Source organism: Carcharodon carcharias, chromosome 15 (assembly GCF_017639515.1).
Source record: "Carcharodon carcharias isolate sCarCar2 chromosome 15, sCarCar2.pri, whole genome shotgun sequence".
NCBI lineage: Eukaryota > Metazoa > Chordata > Chondrichthyes > Lamniformes > Lamnidae > Carcharodon > Carcharodon carcharias.
This window is the reverse complement of record NC_054481.1, coordinates 23517490-23539181: the sequence shown is the minus strand read 5'-3', so window position 1 is coordinate 23539181 and position 21692 is coordinate 23517490. Positions and strand designations below refer to the sequence as shown.

General features: G+C 41.0%; 1 protein-coding gene across 11 annotated transcripts in view; it reads left to right on the top strand.

Annotated features, from left to right (window-relative positions):
* The first annotated feature begins 435 nt into the window (after positions 1 to 435).
* Positions 436 to 21692, top strand: part of LOC121287889 (SUN domain-containing protein 1-like) — a 70520-nt gene continuing 49263 nt past the window's right edge. For 3 of the 11 annotated variants that reach the window (XM_041205911.1, XM_041205908.1, XM_041205909.1), the window contains exon 1: positions 15694 to 15969. In XM_041205911.1, the coding sequence (XP_041061845.1) occupies positions 15966 to 15969 (4 nt within the window). In that variant the 5' untranslated portion in view covers positions 15694 to 15965. Of the gene's footprint in view, positions 544 to 15692; positions 15970 to 21692 lie in introns of those variants that run through there. The other 8 variants (XM_041205913.1, XM_041205903.1, XM_041205912.1 and 5 more) reach the window with 8 other exon arrangements.

Here is a 21692-nt window from a genome sequence, read left to right as displayed (position 1 = left end):
ACAACATCTGTAATTGCAGCTCCCCGCAGCAACATCTGCAAATTGCAAAGAAAGGGGTGGGATTTCGGCAACTTCCCCGCAGCAACATATGCAAATACCGGGGGGGGGGGGAGAGAGGATGCTGCAAATCCCTACAGCAACATCTGTAAGCGCCGGAAACTTGCAGCACCCTCGGCAACATCTGTAACTGCAGCTCCCCGCAGCAACATTTGTAAAAGCCGCGGTGGCTCTGTTATCGTTGCTACCTCCCGGGGAGTCTATTTCCATATCCGTCCTGTCTCTCGATGGTTGGCATGTCGCTGCTGTTCCCGGGCTCCGATGATTGACAGCTGCCGCCCCCTCCCCCTCCCCCTCCCACCCCCACCCCTCCGCCGCATCCTCCCGGCGGGCTCCGAGGGTTGGTAACTGGTCCCGCCCTCGCCACGTGCGCGCGCGACCACGTGAGCGACGTGAGGGCTCGAGCGGGAACTTTTCAAGCGGGGCGACCGAGCCGGAGGGACAGGGGCTGGCGGTGAGCAGTGAGTGAAGCTACTCCTCGGGCAGGTAGGGCCCAGGGATGGAGGGAGTTGGTGTGGGCGGCTCGCTCTCATCTGCAGTCGGGTGTCAGCGGACACTGGATGCGGTCTGCGCGGTGGCGGGGGGCGTCAAGAAGCGGAGCGGCAGCTTCTTGGGATTGGGGGGGGGGGGGGTGCGGTCAGTGACTCCGGCCCCGGGGCCTCGGTGGTTGTCAGCGCCCCCCGCCCTCCCCCCCCTCCCATCTCCCCAACCCCCAGCATCCCGCCGGGGAAGAGCAGGACTGCGGTCTCTCCTCTTCCCCACGATCGGTCCTTCCATCCATCCCCCCGGTTAGTTTGACAGTGAGTGAGATACTGGGCACTCGACTCATATTAACCATCTTTATAACGTGTTCAAAAATGCCTTTTCACAGCTTAGCCCTCTGTCGTTTTTTAACTTGGTCTTCTGCAACTTTGGTTTAATGTGCTGTTGTCAATGGGGAATTGCTTTGCGGGTGGGCACTGCCAGCTACTGGGTATGTAAACTCCAGCAGATTATTGTGGCTGATCAATAGTTGCCAAAAAGCTACTTTAGCAAAGTTTTTTTTAAAAACTTGTTTGCCATTGTGTGAACTGTAAACACGTACTTATTTCAGATTTCCAGGACTCCGCTCTTGCATTTATACAGAGTGCCTTTCACAGCCTCTGGACTTTCCAAGAGCTTCACAGCCAGTGAAATACTTCTGAAGTTACTGATGTAATATAACACTTGACTTTAAAGTATTCCTTGTAGACAACTTGCCAGCCCATTCTTGGGATTTAGCTGAAACTTGCCACTTGTACCTTGTTTCTTGATTGCCCCTCACTATTTTTCTATACTCCTTGCTGCTTAGCATGCAGCTTGAATTGTGGCTCAGTTGAAATTGGGGTTTGTCTCTTCTGCCATTGCATTTCTGCAGCATCTGCCTGGAGGGTTATTGAGTAACCGCTCTTTATTGTCAAAGATGACTCTGAATGTAAGTGTTAAATATGTTTCTACATTGGGTTGCAAAGACCAGTGTAAGATTGGCAGTGGCTTCTGATGAATAATTAAATTTGAAATTAAAAGGGATGGATAGTGACTAGTCTGATTTGTGTGTGTGTTTTTTTAAAAATCAATATCTAAGATCAATACTGTACTGGAATTGCACTGAAGAGGAGACCACCACTATGGTTGTGGTTCCTTTGGGAATTGATGCTGATTAATTGTGAACGGAAGTTCTGTTTAATGCACCCACTACTTAAAAATGTTTTAAATTTGTGAATATTCTTTGGAATGACCTACATAAAGCCAATCAAACTTATGGGGAAAATGTTGCCAGTGCTCTGTGAAGCAGCCCTCATCCAAATTTTCTCTGTGGGAGGCTGGTAGAATTTAGGATCATAACAGCAAGCTTTGTTTTCATTGCTTTGAGTTAAATTTGTGGAATAATCCATTGAATCAGTGTGCTGTGCAAATGGTTATGTGATATATAAGTGAAAAGAAATGTGTTGAAGTGGATGGTATAATGTATACAGGGTATAGTTGTTATATTGCAAGCTAATTTCTCCATGTTTGTTGTGAAGTGCAGACCTAAAGTGTTGTAGCTAATGGAAATTTCTCAATCAAATAAAGCTGTTCCTAATGCTTGGAAGGGCAGTACTGTAAGTGATCTAAGTAGTTTAAACCTTCTATATATTATATATCCAGTGATGTTCCAGATTATTTATTGTTAAACTTGCAAGTTAAGTGGACTAGTTGTCCTAGTGGTTTAGAAACCTTTTTTTATGATTCCAGGCCAGAGTTTTATTCCAGCCTAGACTGTCAGGAGGAACATCTCCCTCTACCCTCAGCCAGCTGTTAGTGTCTTTCAAGAAATAATTTTGGAGCAGCCTGACCAAGTTCTTAGACCCCAAGCTAGAAAACACACTGACATAATAAAGATAGCTATTGTGGACAATGGTAAATCTGGCACTAACATGTTTGTGGCAGCAAACATGCTAAACATCCAAAAAAATTGACACACAGCCAAACAAAAGATGTCAGAAGCAATAATCAAAAACCCGGCTCTGAGCAGCAAAGGGATTTATTGGATCCTTGCTTTTCCTGATTATATATTGATGTTCTAGATTTTGGTGTATAGTTTCAAAGTTTGCAGATGATACAAAACTTGGAAGCATTGTGAACTGTGAGGAGGACAGTAGAATTTCAAAAAGACATAGACAAGTTGTTGGACTGGGCATATAGGTAGCAGATGAAGTTCAGTGCAGAGAAGTGTGAGGTTACTTATTTTGTTAGAAAGAACATGGAAAGACACTATTAAAAAAAAAAGGGGGACAATTCTTAAGGGTGTGCAGGAGCAGAGAGACCTGGTGTATATCTGTATAGATCATTAAAAGTAGCAGGATAGGTGGAGAGAGCAGTTAATAAAGCATACGGTATCCTAAGTTTTATTAATAGGGGCACAGAGTACAAGTGCAAGGAGATTATGCTGAACTTGTATAGGACACGAGTTAGACCTCAGCTGGAGTATTGTGTACAGTTCTGGGTGCCACACGTTAGGAAGGATGTGAATGCATTGGAGTGCAAAAGAGCTTTACAAAATGATCCCAGGGATGAGAAATTTCAATTATGAAGATAAATTGGAGAGGTTGGACTGTCCTCCTTGGAGAGGAGAAGGCTCAGAGGAGATTTGAGTGAGATATTCAAAATCATGAGGGGGCTGGATCGAGTAAATAGGGAGAAACTGTTCCTGCTCGTAAAAGGATCGAGAACGAGAGGGCACAGAGTTAGTGATTTGCCTAAGAAGCAAGTGCAATGTGAGGAAAAAGTTTTTTCACACAGCAAGTGGTTTGGGCCTGGAAGCACTGCTGGAAGTGTGGCGGAAGCAGGTTCAATCAAGGCTTTTCAAGAGGGCATCAGGCGATTGTTTCTATTCAAATAATGTGCAGGGTTACAGGGAAAAGACAGGAGAATGGCACAGTCATAATGGTCATTCGGAGAGCTGCTGCAGACATGATGGGCTGAATGGCTTTCTTCTGCACTTAACAATTCTGTGATTTTGGAAATTCCAGAGCATGGGATCTGGGTAGCTGAAGACAAGGCTGCTGATAGGAGGGGGTGGAGATGGATTAATGATGAGCAGGAACATCATAACATCCGGATCTGCCTCTTCCCCACCTCACTTTATCTGCAGCTGAAATCCTCAGCCATGCTCTTGTCATTTCTAAACTTGACTATTTCGATGATCTCCAGGATGACCCCTCATCTTGCACCATCCAAAAACTTGAGCTCATCCAAAACTTTGTCTGTATTATGACTCTCAATATATCCCATTCACCTGCTGGTCTTCATTAGATCCCAATCTTGGCAATGGCTCAATCTTAGTATTCTTATCCTTGTGTTCAGATCCCTCTGTGGCATCAGCCCTCCTCATCCCTGTAACCTCCTCCAGCCCTAAAACCCTCCAAGATCTCTGTACTCCTCCAATTTTCCACATCTTGATTACGTAACTCCATTGTTGGTGGCCATGCCATCAGGTGTCTGGGCCCTAAATTCTGCAATTCCCTTGTTAAGCTTCTCTGCCTCTCTCCTTTAAGATGCTCCTTAAAACATACCTCAAGGATTAAGTTTTTGGTGGCCACTCCTGATAAATCCTTTTGTGGCTTGGTGTCAAATTTTGTTAATGCTCCAGTGAATTGCCGTAGGATATTTGAATATGTTAAATGTGTAATATAAATGCAAGTTGTTCCAAAATTGGTTGAAAGTTATTGCTGTTAATGCTTTTTTTTGTTCTGTTCTGTGCTTGATGTTTGGACATTGTTGTTTGGATGGCAGGTGCTGATGAATGTATTATGATTAATCTGCTTTGTAAGTAGAACCCAATGAGATGTTTGCGTGTTGCTTGTTAATGTTGCTCCAGTATTGGAGTCAGTAAGCAAGATGGACAATTGCAGGGCCTACCAATAAATAGGGGAGAAAACTAGAAATTCTGTAAATCTGAAACGAGCAATGGTGGAAATGCACAGTAGAGCCATATACATCTGGAAAGAAAAGAGTGGTTAACACTTTGGGTGCATGTACTCTCCCTGTATACCTTAGAATGGATCACTGTTGGGCGAGCCTGCTGTAAGCTGTGAGTTGCTGATGACAGTGAATCATGCCTTTTGCTGTTGTGACCACTCTGGGTGTATGAGTTCTGCTCCACCCATGTAAATTTTTAAAGCTCTAAGTGTGCAGACAGGACTGTTAATTTGCTCAAATCATTTCCAGAAAAAATGTAAGGACTCTTTTTGTGTAGTCTTTAAACATGTCCCCCATTTTAGTTTGCTTTTATTTTTAAGAAAGGGATTTCTGATGGCGTAATTCCAGCCTTAAACAATCCTGGTTTGGTTTCAGGAAATTAATTTTGATGATTTCTGAACTGAAGCAGTGTAGTACCAGATGTATGTAATGCCAAGTTGCTTCATTTGCATGTGCAATGTAATGGGCCATCCTTGAGGGAGTGTAGTTTAGCTGGAGGGTCAGATGATAACTGACTTGAAATAACAAACATGAATTGAAGCTGTTGACATGTTTGTAACAAAAGCAGTTGGCTTCTTTGCAACAAGGTGATTTAATTACTGGCCCTGGAATGTCAGCTACACTTGTTAATAATGTTTTTAATTTTCTACTCAATGTTGCACTTTTTAAAAAATTGAATAAATTCCAAAGATTATTTCTTGGTAAATTCAATAAAAGTTGAGCTCTTCAGAAGCCAAAATAATTTTCCATGGGCGTTGTCGCTCTGTTAACAATAGGGAGAGAACCACACTATGAATCATAGTAGTACGTAACTGGAGAAAAAAATGTTTTAACTGCTCCAAGGCTGTGGGAGGCATACCGTCCCTGCCTAGGGTATAATCATCAAAATGGGAGCAGTACAAATTTTACTGGCTAAAGGATGTATGAAATGCAGTCACGTCTACCTGTGGACTTGAAATCTAAACATGGAATTCCTTCTAAATCCACATTGTAAATATATATAACAGTTGATAAAATGTCAGATTTCCATGACTTTAAGCCATGAACCTTTGTGTGGATTGATGTGAGAGTTGTTACTCTTGGCTTTATTTTTTCCCTTTCATATGGAGGATGCTATTATGAATATGATTTACTCAATAGCAGCTGCTGGTTTGTTCAATTAGTTCTTTAACCATATGATTATATTCCTTTTAAAACTCACTGACCTAGGAAAAGCTTTTTCTTGGGAGATGCAGAGAACTAGCATTTTTTTCTGGTGGAAGTATTATACTTGGCAAATGTGAACTTTCTTGGAAAAAGTGTTGTTCTGTTTTTAAAGTTTGACAGGGTTTTGCAGTTTATTTCACACTTTGTTTGTTCCTCCCTCCCAGAAGGGAACAAATTGGAACGTGCAGCTGAATTGTTTTGTATGAACTTGAGAAAGATGAGGACTAATTAAAATACCATCAACTATGAGATGGTGAATGGAGTAATAGTGTCTACTAGATGCTTGTTTGAAAGCAATAGACGATCTATGAGCTGTCTTAGAGTAGACGGTGACATCTGTTGCAGTTACGTTTTCAGTTGTGCCTGGCAGGTCATGTTTAATTTTGGCTGCTGCTCACTCATGAGTCTAGTTTTACAGTACTACAATGAAAACCAGTATGTTTGCCAAAAGGTGAACCTGGACTGTGGCAGATAATTTCATTTTAGTGCACATATATTGTTGGACTGGAATAAAAATTAAAGTATCCACTGACTTGGTCAGTATTTAATTTATAACATGTGCAGTTGTCAGCCATTGATTTCCAGCTTCCTGAATATTCTCTGCAGGTACTGGCGGATGCAATTGCAGCTGCAAGTTCATATTGGCAGAAGACTTAAACACTCTCCAAGAAGATGGTTTTAGCTTTATCATAAGTGGCAAACCTGTAAGATTGGGTGGTGGATGAAATTGAAACTAAATTGATCAGCATCTCCTGTCTGAAAGAGCAATTTCACTTTTGAATATGTAAAAAAAAAGTTAAATCTCTGAGGTATCGAAATATCATGGTAGAATTACAGAAATCTCTTAGATGACATCTAACATCAGTTTATTATAACAATGTCAGAAATCCGGTTCTACTTGCCCAAGCAGACGCTTTGCAGGATTGAATTAGTGTTTTTGTGTGGCACAGGCCTATGAGAGTCAGGAGCAAAACCTTGCCACTGTAAGGGGCCAGGAGGTATCTGCTCTCCAGTTTCATAACAAGCCCAGCATCAGAGAGAGAGCAGCAAGTTGTCTGTTTTCTTAGCTCCAGAGGACTTTTTAAAAAAAATTATGTAATCTCTGGGTCTCAGCTACTGTGCATAAAATAAAATGTTTAGAAGTAAAGTGTTGTATCTCAGAATGGTGGCACAGCTTTGTGTCTGTGGTTCCCTGCAAAGGGATTTACAATTGCTGTTTCCATGAAGCAGCGATCAGACATTTCTTCAGTGCTACAGCAGTGTTAGTCAGCACTTGTGCAACTCCTTGTTTGCTGAGGAAAAATGTTGATGGGGCCCTTGGGGAAAATTACTTGCACATGCTTTGAGTTAGGCAGTGGTATGTGGAATACAAGAAAAATGCAACAGATAACCTCCCTTCAGCAATTGCAGAAGGGAAGTTAACGAAATTCAGACTTTGTTGCAAAGGACCCCATGAAAATAGCTTTGAGAAATTGGAGCAATAGGCTAAAATATGTGATTGTGCATAATGGTGAATCATTCCCGAAACCTTTGAGAAGTTTGAACATGTTACTAACCAGCTTTTTGAAATGAGTTGTTTAGTACTTGTTTTCTTATGCCCAGGTAAATTTAAAAAAAAATATGAACACATCACTTCACTGCATCAAGCAATTCTTTTGTCAGATCTACATTCTCAATGTAGATTTCAGCTAAAACTTTCATGCAACATATAGTGAGTAAAGCCAACATGTTCTCATTTGATTTATCAGCCAGCTATGCTGCGCTCTAATAAAATATGCAAGACCCCAAGTCAAAGCCCTGATTTACAATTTTAAATACAGGCGATTTCCCTGTTTCTTTCAACAGCTAACACTAGCCTGAAATGAGTTTACAAAACTTGTGAAATGTTTTTCAGTCAATAGCACAGTATTAGAAAAGACCTTGTGTACAAAAACAGGAGTCTTTAATTTGAACTGTTAATCAACCACAAGCTTAGCCTTTCTGTGTTCGACAGGTAAAATCTCTAAATCTGGCTGCTATTCAAACCTGACTAACTAGAAATCATTTAACTCTTAGCACTGAACTTCAATGAGCGCTTTCTGCTAGAACCATAGAAAAGTTACGATGCAGAAAGAGACCATTCAGCCTTTCATGCCTGCACCCACCAAAAAGTGAAAAAAGAAACTAGCTGCCTATTTTAATCCCACTTTCCAGCACCTGGTCCGTAGCCTTGCAGTAACATTACTTCAGATGCTGGAAGATTTATAATTTTTGCTTTTTGCCCTCTAAGCTAGTGGCTGGTAAACCGTGTAATTTTTAATTCACGAATGAGCATCTGAATCAATGAGAGATTGTAATCATCTGTATAATTGTGCTTTAGAACAGTTTTCCCCCTAGCAAACTCTCAAGCTGAAGCAATTTGCAAATCCTTCTTCAATATGATCAGTGTTGACACAGTCTGAGAAGTCGAGGCAGGTTTATTTATAATTTGCTGATACAAAAATAGGTGGGAGGACATGTTGTGATGAGGACATAAGGAATCTGCAAGGGGATATAGATAGGTTGAGTGAGTGGGCAAAAACTTGGCAGATGAGTTTAATGTAGGAAATTGTGAGGTCATGCACTTTGTTAGGAAGAATCAAAAGGCAGACTATTATTTAAATGGAGAGGGACTCCAAAAAAAGTGCAGCACAGATAGATATGGGTGTTTAAAAACAAAAAACTGCGGATGCTGGAAATCCAAAACAAAAATAAAAATACCTGGAAAAACTCAGCATTCCTGACAGCATCTGCGGAGAGGAACGTAGTTAATGTTTTGAGTCCGTATGGCTCTTTAGCAGAATTGTTCTGTTGAAGAGTCATATGGACTTAAAATGTTAACTGTGTTCCTCTCTGCAGATGCTGTCAGACCTGCTGAGTTTTTCCAGGTATTTTTATTTTTGGATATGGGTGTTCTTGTGCATGAAACACAAAAAGTTAGCATGCAGGTACAGCAAGTAATTAAGAAGGCAAATGGAATTTTGGCCTGTATTCCTAGGGGGTTGGAGTTTAAAAATAGGGAAGTCTTGTTACAAATGTACAGGGTGTTGGTGAGGCTGCACTTGGAGTACTGTGTACAGTTTTGGTCCCCGTATTTAAGAAAGGATATACTGGCATTGGAGGCAGTTCAAAAGAGATTCACTAGGCTGATTCCTGGGATGAAGGGGTTGACTTATCAAGAACGGCTTTACTAGCCATTTATTCATTAGAGTTTAGAAGAATGAGTGGTGATCTTTTTGAAACGTACAAGATTCTGAGGCAGCTTGACAAGGTAGATGTTGAGAAGATGCTTCCACTAGTTGGGGGAATCTCAAACTAAGGGACATAGTTACAGAATAAGGGGACACTCATTTAAAACAGAGATGCGAAGGAATTTCTCCTCCTGAGGGTAATGAATGTTTGGAATTCTCTACCCCAGAGAGCTGTGGAGGCTAGATCACTGAAAGTATTTAAGGAGGAGATAAAGTTTTTTGAAATATTGGAGTTAAGGGCTATGAGGAGCTGGCATGAAAGAGGAGTTGAGGCCTGGGGCAAATCAGCCATGATCTTATTGAATGGTGGGGTAGGCTTGAGGAGCCAAATGGCCTACTCCTGCTCCGATTTCTTAAGTTCAATATCATTTACGTGAACATGCATGGAAAGTGTACCTTGTTTTCTTTGAGTTCTTGCATCATTCTGATTCATTTAGTTCAGATTGCATTAGTGATTTACTCAATATCCCCTCTGCTGAATAGGAAATAGTAGGTCTGAAAATGACCGGGAAACACTGAAACCCTTTATAGGTATTACTACCCCCTCCCCAAGTTCCAAGTTTAGTTTCACAAATGCATAAGAAACTTAAAATCAACTGGTGCTATTTTTAGTCTCCGTATTACAAAGCTTTATAATTACAATGGCTAAGTATTTAGTGCGTGAATCTTGTTGAATGAAATTAAAGTTCTTGGCAAATGAAATGGTTGAAGAAATCCTGCTGCACAATGGCTCCAGCTAGTTAAGATCAGCCATGTGTAATTATATTCTAGAAAGAAGCTGATGTCTTTGGGGAAGAAGTTTGAAGAATATTGTCAGTTGTGGGGAAGAGAGAAAAATGACAGGATATCAGTTAGATGTGATATAGCAGTATAACTAATTTTAGGGAAGTGTTGGATGGTAAATTTTAGATCCTTCTCATTTATATGTAAACATGTAAGTTGAAGAGATTTAATGTTAATGTCGGTGGAGCTCATTTTGAGACCACAAATGTTAAATTACAAACCCTTCCACAATCTTGTCATCACAGCCTGTGGTTTAAATAGTATTTACTTTTCTGTGTACATGTGTTGATCATTGCTGCACCATTTTTTTCTTACTGGTGTTTACAACAAATTTTGGGAAGACTGATAAAATCCAGAAATTTAACATAATGTGAATCAACTTGGAGATTCATTCCAATGCCACTCTTGGCATTGGGAAGTATCGAAGTCTCTCCCTGTCCTGCCCCTCCCCCTCTTTATACAGATACAATAATCAAATCACTTAATTTTGCATAAATATGCACTTCACATTGAAAACTGATCAAAGCTGATGCTGTTAGAGGTGAATGCCAACAATTTTTAAAATATGTGGCACTGTGGGTTTTTTTGTTCCTCTTGGGTATTTTGACATTCACTGCATGAGCAATTCAGAGGCCCAGGCTAATGCTCTGGGGACACCAGTTCAAGTCCCACCATGGCAGCTGGTGGAATTTGAATTCAATTAATAAATCTGGAATTAGAAGCTAGTCTCAGTAATGATAATGAAACCATTGTCAATTGGTGTAAAAATCCATCTGGTTTGCTAATGCCCTTTGGGGAGGAAATCTGCCATCCTCTGGTCTGGCCTCCATGTGACTCCAGACCCACAACAATATGGTTGACACTTAACTGGCCTCTGAAATAGTCCTGGCAAGCCACTCAGTTGTATCAAACCGCTACAGAAAAGTCAATAAGGAACGAAACCTGATGGATCACCCGGCATTGGCCTAAGCACTGGAAAAGACAACAGCACACCCAGCAAAGTCCTCCTGACTAACATCTGGGGGCTTGTACCAAAATTGGGTAAGCTATCCTACAGGCTAGTCAAGCAATATCCTGACATAGTCATAATCACAGAATCATACTTTACAGACACTGTCCCATACACCACCATTACCATCCCTGGGTATATCCTGTCCCAGCAGCAGGACAGACCCACCCAGCAGAGGTGGTGGCACCCAGCTGTGGTGCACAGTTGGGAGGGAGTTACTCTGGAAGTCCTCAACATTGACTCCGGATCTCATGAAGTCTCACGGCATCAGGTCAAATATGGCAAGGAAATCTCCTGTGGATTGCCACCTGCTGCCCCTCTCAGCAGATGAATTGGTACTCTTCCATATTGAACACCAGTTGGAGGAAGCACTGAGGGTGGCAGGGGCACAATGTACTCTGGGTGGAGAAGTTCAATGTCCATCACCATGAGTGGCTCTGTAACACCACTATTGGCAGAGCTCTAAAGGGCATATCATCTGCAAGACTGGTCTGTGGCAGGTGGTGAGGGAAAAACCTATTCACCTCATCCTCACCAATCGACCTGCCACTGTCCAGTATTGGTAGGGTGACCACCTGATGTCCTAGTGGAGGTGAAGTCCTGTCTTCATATTTGAGGACACCCTCCATTGTGTTGTTGTGCTACCACGGTGCTAAATGGGATAGATTTTGAACAGACCTAACAATTCAAAACTGGGCATCCATGATGTGCTGTGGGCCATTGACAGCAGCAGAATTGTACTTGACCACAACCTGTAACCTCATGGCCCAGCATATCCCCCACTCTACCATTACCACCAAGCCAGGGGATCAACCCTGGTTCAATGAAGAGTGCAGGTGGGCATGCCTGGAACAGCATCAGGCATACCTAAAAATGAGGTGTCAACCTGCTGAAGCTACAATACAACTACTTGCATGCCAAACAACAGAAACAACATGTGATGGAGTTACGTGATCCCACCGCCAATTGATCAGATCTAAGCTCTGCCACATCCAGTTGTGAATGATGGTGGACAATTAAACAACTCACTTGAGGAGGAGCTCCATAAATATCCTCATCCTCAATGACGGGGTGGCTCAGCATATCAGTGCAAAAGACAAGGCTAAAGCATTTTCGACAATCTTCAGCTAGAAGTACCGAGTGGATGATCCATCTCTGCCTTCTTAGATGCCATCTCCAACCAATTCTATTCACTCCACATGATATCAATAAACAGCTGAAGACACTGGATACTGCAAAGGTTATAGGCCTTGACAACATTCCAGCAATAGTACTGAATCCTGTATTCCAGAACTTGCTGAACCCCTATCTAAGCTGTTCCATTATAGCTATAATACTGGCATCTAGCTGGCAATGTGGAAAATTGCCCAGGTATGTCCTGTACACACCACAAAAGCAGGACACATCCAACACAGCCAATTACCACCCTATCAGTCGACTCTAGGTCATCAAGAGAGTAATGAAAAGTGTCATTGATAATGTGATCAAGTGGCACTTACTCAGCAATAATCTGCTCACTGATCCTTAGTTTGGGTTTTGCCAGGATCACTCAGCTTTTGACCTCATTGCAGCCTTGGTCCAAACACTGACAAAAGAGCTGGATTCTTGAGGTGACATGAGAGTGACTGTCCTTAACATCACATTCGGTGAAATGCCGCCTTGGCATCGTCGAGCTCTATCGAAGCTTGAATTAATGTGAATCTGGGGGAGAAAATGCCACTGGTTGGAATCATACCTAGCACAAAAGAAGATGGTTGTGGTTGTTGTCAGTCACACATCTCATTCCCAGGACATCGCTGCAGTAGTTCCTCTGGGTAATGTCATAGGTCCACCATCTTCACCACTCATCAATGACCTTCCTTCCTTTATAAGGTCAGAAGCGGGGATGTGCAATCATCAACCAACAATTTTCACCATTTGCGACGACTCGGATGTTGTTCCCATAAGCAGCCTGACCGGGACAACATTCAGGCTTTGGCTGACAAGTGAGAAGTAACATTTGCGCCATACAATTGCCAGGCAATGACCATCTCCAACAAGAGAATCCAACTGTCTCCCTATGACATTCAATGGCATTACCATCACTGAAACCACCACTACCAACATCCTGGAACATACCATAGACCAGAAACTGAACTGGACCAGCCATATAAACACTGGCTACAAGAGCCGGTCAGAAGCTGGGAATTTTGCAGAGAGTAACTCACCTCCTGACTCCCAAAAGCCTGTCCACCATCTACAAGGCACAATTCAGGAGTATGATGGAATACTGTCCGCTTGCCTGGATGAGTGCAGCTCCAACAACACCAGCTTGACACCATCCAGGACAAAGCAGCCTGCTTGGCACCTCATCCACTACCTTCAATATTTGCTACCTCCACTATCAACATACGGTGGCAGCATTGTGTACCACCTACAAGATGCTCTGCAGCAACTCATCAAGGGTCCTTCAACACCACTTTCCAAACCCATGACCTCTACTGCCTAAAAGGACAAAGACAACAGGCGCATAGGGATACCACTGTCTGCCAGTGCCCCTCCAAGCCACATAACATCCTGACTTGGAACTTTATTGCTGGGTCTAAATCTTGGAACTCCTTTCTTAACAGGGTGTACCTCATCACATGGACTTAAGAAGTTGAAGAAGATAGCTCACCACACCTTCTCAAGGGAAACTAGGGATAGGCAATAAATGCTGCCTAGCCAGTGATGCCCACACTCTGAAAGAATTTTTTAATAAGTATAAATTTGAGGTGGCAGTTGACCTGATGTTGTGTTCTGCCTGTTTGTTACCGCATCAGTTACCTGGAAGTGGCAGATGGCCTGATGTTGCGTTCTGCCAGTTTGTTACTGCATCAGTTACCTGGAGGTGCACAGAGTGCTCAATAAACTACCTCCCCAAAAGATACATGGAAGTTGTCATCTTGGCACTTGGTGTCCTTGTGATGAGAGTCGTAGCTCCATGTTCCGTTGTGACTTGAAATTGCATGACTTTGCCACACAGCGGCAGAACTTCCTGCACACTTTTCTGATGTGCTTTTCTGAATTAATTCTAAAGTTTTGGCTCCTTTTGTGAAGAGTGTGTGTTCGGGTACTGAGCACTATCAGGACATTTGGTCAAGTGCCATTTTTCAGTCATCACCTGACTATGTAGGCTAGCTGACTGGGGGAGGTGTTGGGCCATCACAGCTGAGCCTGATCTTGTCCTTAATCAGTCATATGCTCCTTTTCAGCAGAGATGGCTGGAGAACAATGGGGATCCTTGGCTAGTTGTTTTTACCCCCTGTGTGCTAGGGCTATTTGTAGCCACTCCCACCACTGGCTGAATGAGATCTGCTAAATTAGGGCATTGAACTGAAAATGATTTTGCTTGGTATTGCTCAACTTTTTTATTGAATCAGCTCACTGGAACTGTCAAAAGAAGTGGGAGCCCTTTAAATTCTTCAATGATCTGAGTGGGCCCAAGTAGCAGGCAGCAAACATTAAAGAATGGAAAGCAGTATTAATGAAAAACGTAAACAGTTTACACAATAACTCTTTAAAGCCTTTGTATGTAATGTGGAGAGATCACTTGAATAGTAATCTTGAATTCTTTTTCAAATTTGATCTTTAAAATCCTTTTAAAATAAATTAACACAATAGTCTGCCTTTGTGTTTATTGTATGCAAAACTGGAATTTCTTATCTCAATTTCAACTGAACTTTGTTATTCTTTTGTAATCTCAAATTAGACAATAGGAGTTAAGTAGCTTGTTTACACTTATATTATCACTACTGTTCAGCATTATAAATGCCTGGGTCACGGTTTGCTCAATTGTTTGTGGCTTTAGAAAAAAAGAAATTCAGATTCAGCCTCACGGGCATATAATTTGAACATCACTAATTCGCAATGCATGTGGTCTTTTGCAGGGGTCTGCTCTTTTGGTGCTGTTACTTAGTGCAGGGTCTCTGGCTGTCTTAGTCCTACCCTCAAATTCCCTACCTAAAGCTCACCACTTTTATACTTAGCCCTCTAAACTTATCCTTTTGATCAATCCATGTTAGATCTTCTAACTCTCCCTCTGTCTTATTGTCTATTTGTTTATGGGGGTGGGACAGGAATGAAAATAAGGCATTTTGGTATATTTTTAATGCACCTTAATGTTGCTATAATTTGATTTGGCATATGGAACTTGTACATGTGTACACCAGTCCCAAGTGATATATTTGGATAAGCCAATGAAGATAACATTTGATTGTTTTGCTTAGTGTATCATCTTAAATCGTGAATACTGTGGTGAAAAATGGTTAAAACGTTAAATTTACAAGCATGTCGATAAGCATGCCTTAAATACCATTCCAAAGCTGGAAGAAAACAAACCATAGCATCACCAACAGTACCTTATGTAAACATTGATTCTAAAAGTACCTAGTAAAAGTCTGTTTATACAATATACTGCATATTTAAATATTAGGCATTCAGCAATAACTTGCATTTATATGGTGCCATTAATGTAGAAAACCATTCTGAGCCATTTCAATTACAAGTTAAATTCCCATTTGTCTAAATGTATTTTTTTAAAACTGTTCTCAAATATACAAGTTCCTGGTGATATTATCTAATCCATGAACGTGATTACCATGTCTAGAAAAGACATTAAATCTCTAAGCTTCTACTACTTAGCAGTGCAGTACAACAGTTAAGTGGTTGACATTCCCAATGCAGCAAGTACTGTAATCCTGTTCCTGCTTTTCCTTTCTCCCCCCTCTCATTCAGTTCCGTCTATTGCAATAGGTTGGAATCTGAACGAGTTTTAATTGCCTTTGCAGTTGGCTGAAGTGCAGCTGCAGTGGCCAATAGCTTTAAAGGTTGTTTCTGATTGACAGTATTAATTGTTAGTAGGTGGACCAGATTCATAATCCTTCATGCTTTGTGGAAACAGGGAGGCCATTTTGGAATACTGTGTTGTTGACTAAGAAATACATCGGCAAGTTGTGGAAGTTTGCCTGCCGTCAGTCGGCATTAATCACTGTTTAAAACGGTGGAGTACAACAATGTGTTGAATGAAAATAAACCTCTGTGTCTAAAGATGTAAAACAGATCTGTGAATGTAGGAAACTTGGATTTGCTGCCGTTTTGGATTTGCATCAGGAGGTTATGCTGACAGATTCCGTGAATGCTGCATGGGCAAGTCATTCCGATGAAAGCTGGCTTACTATAGTTTACATAGGGTTTAAATATTTTTACATGCCCTAGATTTAATAAGTTAATGACAAATATAATATGGTTGTAATTTGCTTGTGTGTTCTGGGCCTAACTTGATTTATACTTGCTGCATGCTGCTTGATGTAGTAGACAAATCTGCCTAACTGAACAAAGTTCTAGCTCTGCATGAGCAAATTTTAATTTGTCTTCTCTCTGTTGATGTTTATCTTCAATGTAGATAATTTGCTGTGTGTGTTTTTATTCATTACAATCTGATGTACTGTGTTCAGCCTGTTTTTAATTACCTTAACATTTGACCTCACTAGATGTTTAGAATGAAAATGGGGTTAAAATTTATTCTTGATTGTGTATTTGGCTGGAGAAACCTTTGATGATTGTTTTCTTAAAATCCTTCTGTGTTCAACCTGTGTAAAATAGCAACTGGAAGCTTCTGACAATTCAGAGCTTGGGAATATGGTGAAGGATGCTGCCGTGGGGTCACAGCAGTAAAGATAATGTTAAAATATTGTTTAGACTTGTGATGGTTTTTCCTATTTAATTGGGTATAAAATGTTTCCTTTTTTTGGAATGCATGCTAATGTCAGACTTTTTAAGGATAATAATATAACATCTTTACTAACATCCATTAAATTGAATTTCTGAAACACTGTCTAGCAATGGCCAATTTTATTCCTATTGTAAGTCTGCTCAAGGTTTTTTTTTGCTATTTGCTTAACGCTAAACAAGAGAAGCAATAGTGGGCTAACACGTTACATTACTGTTGTGAATGAATGTTTATCGGTCATCCCAGGTTTCCTGTTCGTTGCTCGTAAATCAACTTTGGGATTTGATCAAGCAATAACATGTGCTGGTGATGGAAAATTGTTCTGATAAACTGTCATGACTACCACTAGGACAGTGAGATACTGGGAAAACATTGATACGTTTAAGAGGTCAGGAAAGGTCCACTTGAAGTGCTGATTTTTAAAAATATAAATGAGGTTCTAATGTTGTAAATAACTTTTTAAGAAAGACAATCTTTAAAGGAATACAGTTGAGCTCTGAATACTGCCGAATGCAACAATTAATGATATAACTATGCTGTACGCAGTGAAAGATGCATTTATTGTTGTGTACAAATGGAATTGTTGGATTTAAATAATAGTGATCAAATAGAACACCAATATAGGATCAGTACCTCAACTGTTGGTGGCACAAGTGACATATTCAATGTTGATAGCTGCACTCTTGCACTCTCCGAGAGAGAGAGGTGATGTCTCTGGTTCCTGTTCATGCTTCAGTTCTGAAACCATTGCTAAAGTGGATTAAAATGACTCCCTCTGACATTTCACTCTTTGTAGGGAAACCACTGGCTGAGACTGGGAATTCCAGCAATTGAAGATGGAATCTGCATCTGTCCCACTGTGGCACTGTCTGGTGCTTGACTAAATTGCCCTAGGGTTGCCAAACTTCCCACATTGTCCTGGCATCTCATGGAATTGAAGATCGTGAACTCCTGCAAATAATCTGGCAGAAAAATGGGCAAAAAAACTTTGTATTTTAATTTCCTTTTGGACATTCTGATACCAAAATATTGGAGCTAGGGAGGAAGAAAGGTTGTTTGACTGAGTTAGGATTCATCCAATCTGTTAGAGTCTGTTTGCTTTCTAATTGCCAGAGGAAGATTTTTTCCAAAAGTATACTTTTATTCATAAAATTTGTATAACTGCATTACAGAACATTTCAAATCGAATAGGACAGTGCAATAAAATTCAACTTTTCTCCATATATCCTGTTCCACTCTGAGGTTGCTCAATACTTTTGATATTTGTGAAAGGAATACAGCCCGGGAGCAAAGCATTTCAAGTTGAATATTACTGAGTGAAATAGCATAAACAGCATATTCCACTCTTGAGATGTTTCACTACAAGCCGTGGGAAGATGATATGCTGCCAGGATGGATGTGTTGGCCAATAGCAGCAGGAGAATGGGGGCTAGTCAGTGGGAGGATGTGATGAAAACTACCGAACTACATTGTAACCAATGTTGATAACCCTGCTATGCTTGGGACTGTCCCATGGTATGAAGTCTCCCCCCACCCCACCCCTCCTGTTTGTGTAGAGCATTATAACCAAATGTGTCTGCATTTAAAAGAAAATAAACAAACAACTGGTGGCAACTTACACAATTGTGCTACAGAATGATGGGATGTGGCATAATTTGGCCAAATGATAAATTCCTCATCTCATTTGAATTGCTGTGGAAGGGCTTTCCCCCAGATATGACACAAATCACTGTAAGAATATCTGTTTGTACTGCAGTGGTATAAACCTGAAATCTGGTTGCATGTTCATCATCTTGGCTGTGGAATTGTACGAGTTAGAGAGGTAGAGGAAACAGGAAAAAAGTTCAGGATTCTGAACTCAACACTTGGAAATTCTTAAATTATGAAAGAAAGAGAGTACTTTTTCCCTGGCCATTTGCTACATTGAGCAAGCCCATGTCATTAACAGCAAATGAAACTTTGTCTGATGGGATATATATTTTTCCGGTGACTACCTTTCACTGCTGATAATACATACATACGAATTAAGAGCGGGAGTAGGTCACTCGGCCCCTGGAGCCTGCTCTGCCATTCAATAAGATCATGGCTGATCTGACTGTAACCTTAACCCCACATTCCTGCCTACCCCCGATAACCTTTCACCCCCTTGTTAATCAAGTATCCATCTAACTCTGCCTTTAAAAATATTCAAAGACTCTGATTCCACCGTCTTTTGAGGAAGAGCGTTCCAAAGACACTTAACCCTCAGAAAAAAATTTCTCCTCATCTGTCTTAAATGAGCGACCCCTTTAATTTTAAACAGTGACCTTTAGTTCTAGATTGTCCCACAAGAGGAAACATCCTCTCCACTTCCACTCTGTCAAGACCCCTCAGGATCTTAGAGGTTTCAATTAAGTTGCCTCTTACTGTTCTAAATTCAAGCCTAACCTGTCCAGCCTTTCTTCGCAAGTACAATTTAAGATAAACCAGTGTTTAACTGTTCAGCTTTAGACTCGATTAACGACAAATGTAGATTGCCCTTGTGATTTGTGCTTTCAGTTGAGTTTTTCTATTTGGCTTAACAAATTTATCTCAAATACACAATTTCTAGTAGGAGTGGACGTTTTTACATTTCCTGCATTTTGGAAACCAGATTCTAAAAGGAGATTGAAATAGAAGCTGTACCTGACAGCCTGGTTTTATTTTGAAAGTAATGAGGGCGGATCCCTGATAGAAATTAAATTTCAGCATATATAACCATTGCTGGCCAATGAAATCATGTGATGCCACTAGAGGCTAGCATTACAGCAATGTTTTCTTTGGGTGTGTCTGATTTGAAAACATCCTCGGAGGAGGACATTCTGGTACAATTTACCTTGCAGTGTGGGTTTAAGTCATTAGATTTAATAATAGTAGCTGGTGAGAATGATGAACGTCACATGAAGGGGGGTCTTTTTTAATTGAACTTTGGGGTAGTTCTCATGATAGATTAATAGTTGACTGAATCCGGAATGGAAGGGTTGGACTGGATAATCTTGAGCCTGGTCCTAATGAAATTTCAGTAAATATTACATCAAAATGAATATTATTTTCCAGTACTTCAGGCAATGTTGTACATATTGGCAGGAGAATAATTAATTCTATTTGAATGCAGTTAAATTCCGTTTAAATTAAAGCTGGTAATTTAACATCCTTGTGGATAGGCAGAATGTTGCATGTCATAATCTAGGACATAACTCGTCAACTATTTTTTTAAAGTCTCAAGCAAGTTTAATATTTAACAATAAATGACTTTAAAAAATGCAACATCCAAAGCCAGATGCATAAGAGAATGCAGATACAAGTTGCTATTCTGCGTCAACACAAGGTCAGCCCAACCACTCGCTGCTCTTTAAGTGAGAGGAGGGAAAACCCACAAACAGTCGTGCGCACATGTCCCTGACCTTGGCTGTCCATGCTCTGCTTGATATTCACTTGCTAATACTTTTATTCAGAATTTTAGGTTGTGGCCTCTTCTAACCTATCATAGGTTTGTGGTGGCTGATTTGGTTCCAACTTTAAATGCTATAAACCTGAAAACTAGAAACTCTGTAATTTTTTTAAGGATTTTCCTAATAGAACGGTTAGCTTTTTTAATAAAAATGGAGTTACATGGTGCTCTCAAAATATTTTATGTATTGTTTCATTTGCGACCACCTCTCTCTCCTATTTGGTAATTCGCTTTGTGGAAGATTGGGTTTTTTTTCTTTCGGAGAGCAGGGAACTCTTGATGTTGGGCCCTGCAGCTGCAAGCTGGAAGACATTCAGGATCATGTTAATTGCATTTACATAGCACTTCAATGTAGAAATACATCACGAGGTGCTTCAGCAGTGTAATCCCACATGCATATGGTGGCAGAAGTAAATAAAAATGCAGTCCAGAAGCTTGTGGGACTTAGGGAGGACCTTTTAAGGGGAGGGGTTTAGGAACGTTATTTTAGAATTGGGCTGTGGGGTTTAAAGGCACAGCTGTCCATAATGGGGTGAAGGGAGGGGGCTTGTACACAAAGCCACTGTTAGAAGAATTAGAAAAACTGAGGGGGTGTTATCAGACTGCTGGAGCTATGATTTGGGCAGTGGTGAGGCCATGAAGGGCTTAAGTTTGACAATTTAAAAATGGAAACGTTGAAAGACTGAATCAATGTAGGCTAGTGATGGATGAGTGGAACAAGCTACAGAGTTCGGATAAGTGAAAGATGCGAGGCTTGGGCAGGGGAACTTTGAAGTAGTGATGTCTGGCGATGACGAAGCCATGGAAGAGAGATTTATCGAAGATAGGCTGATGCAGGTGTAATGTTATTGAGGTGAAAGGCCATCTTTGTGATGGAAAGGATGTGAGGTTGGAGAGCTCAGCTTGGGTACCAACTTTATTAGTAATATAAACATATTGCTTGGCCTCTGCTAGCTAGGTGCCAGATTTCACCTCACTTCTTGAATGCTTTATTCAAAAAGTGCAAAAGCACTCTACCTCTCTCATACATCTCAAAACTAGTCCACATCAAAGCACCCAGACTAGTTGGCTTTAATCCAATTAAGACACCCACAGACTAAACCTCTATTTTAAAAGAAAATATTTTCCAATAATATATACATTAAAAGCTTCACGATAGTAGCTGAGGTTGCAGATAGCTTGGGTGAAGCTGAAATAGGGACAAGAAGGGAATCAGTGGCAAGGGTAGAGAGTTTGTGACAGAAGTTGTGCCTCATCCAAGACTGAACCTCAAGCAAGCAGTCTGATAACATGGTGGTGCTGGGACTGAGGGAGGTGATGTATAATTGGAAGCTTACTCCGTGTCATGGTGACAAGTCAGAAGCAGCTATTAGATGAGGATTGATCCTTAGGAAAGACTGGGAAGTAGTGGTGTGAAGAAGCCATTGCAGGAGATGCTCTGATCACAATTTGAATGAGAAGATTGGAACTAAACGAGGTCAATGACACTGGTATAATACTGATTCCCTTAGGTTGGAATTTTCTGCGTGGGAAATGGTTCTGGTTCACTGTATTTATTTACAGGGGACGGCTGGGTTGTCAGCAGCAGTTTTTGGTTCTTGTGTGAAACACCATTCCCCTACACAGAAGGGACCAGCTTCCAGAGATTTGCCACATTGTTGCAGTAATTAC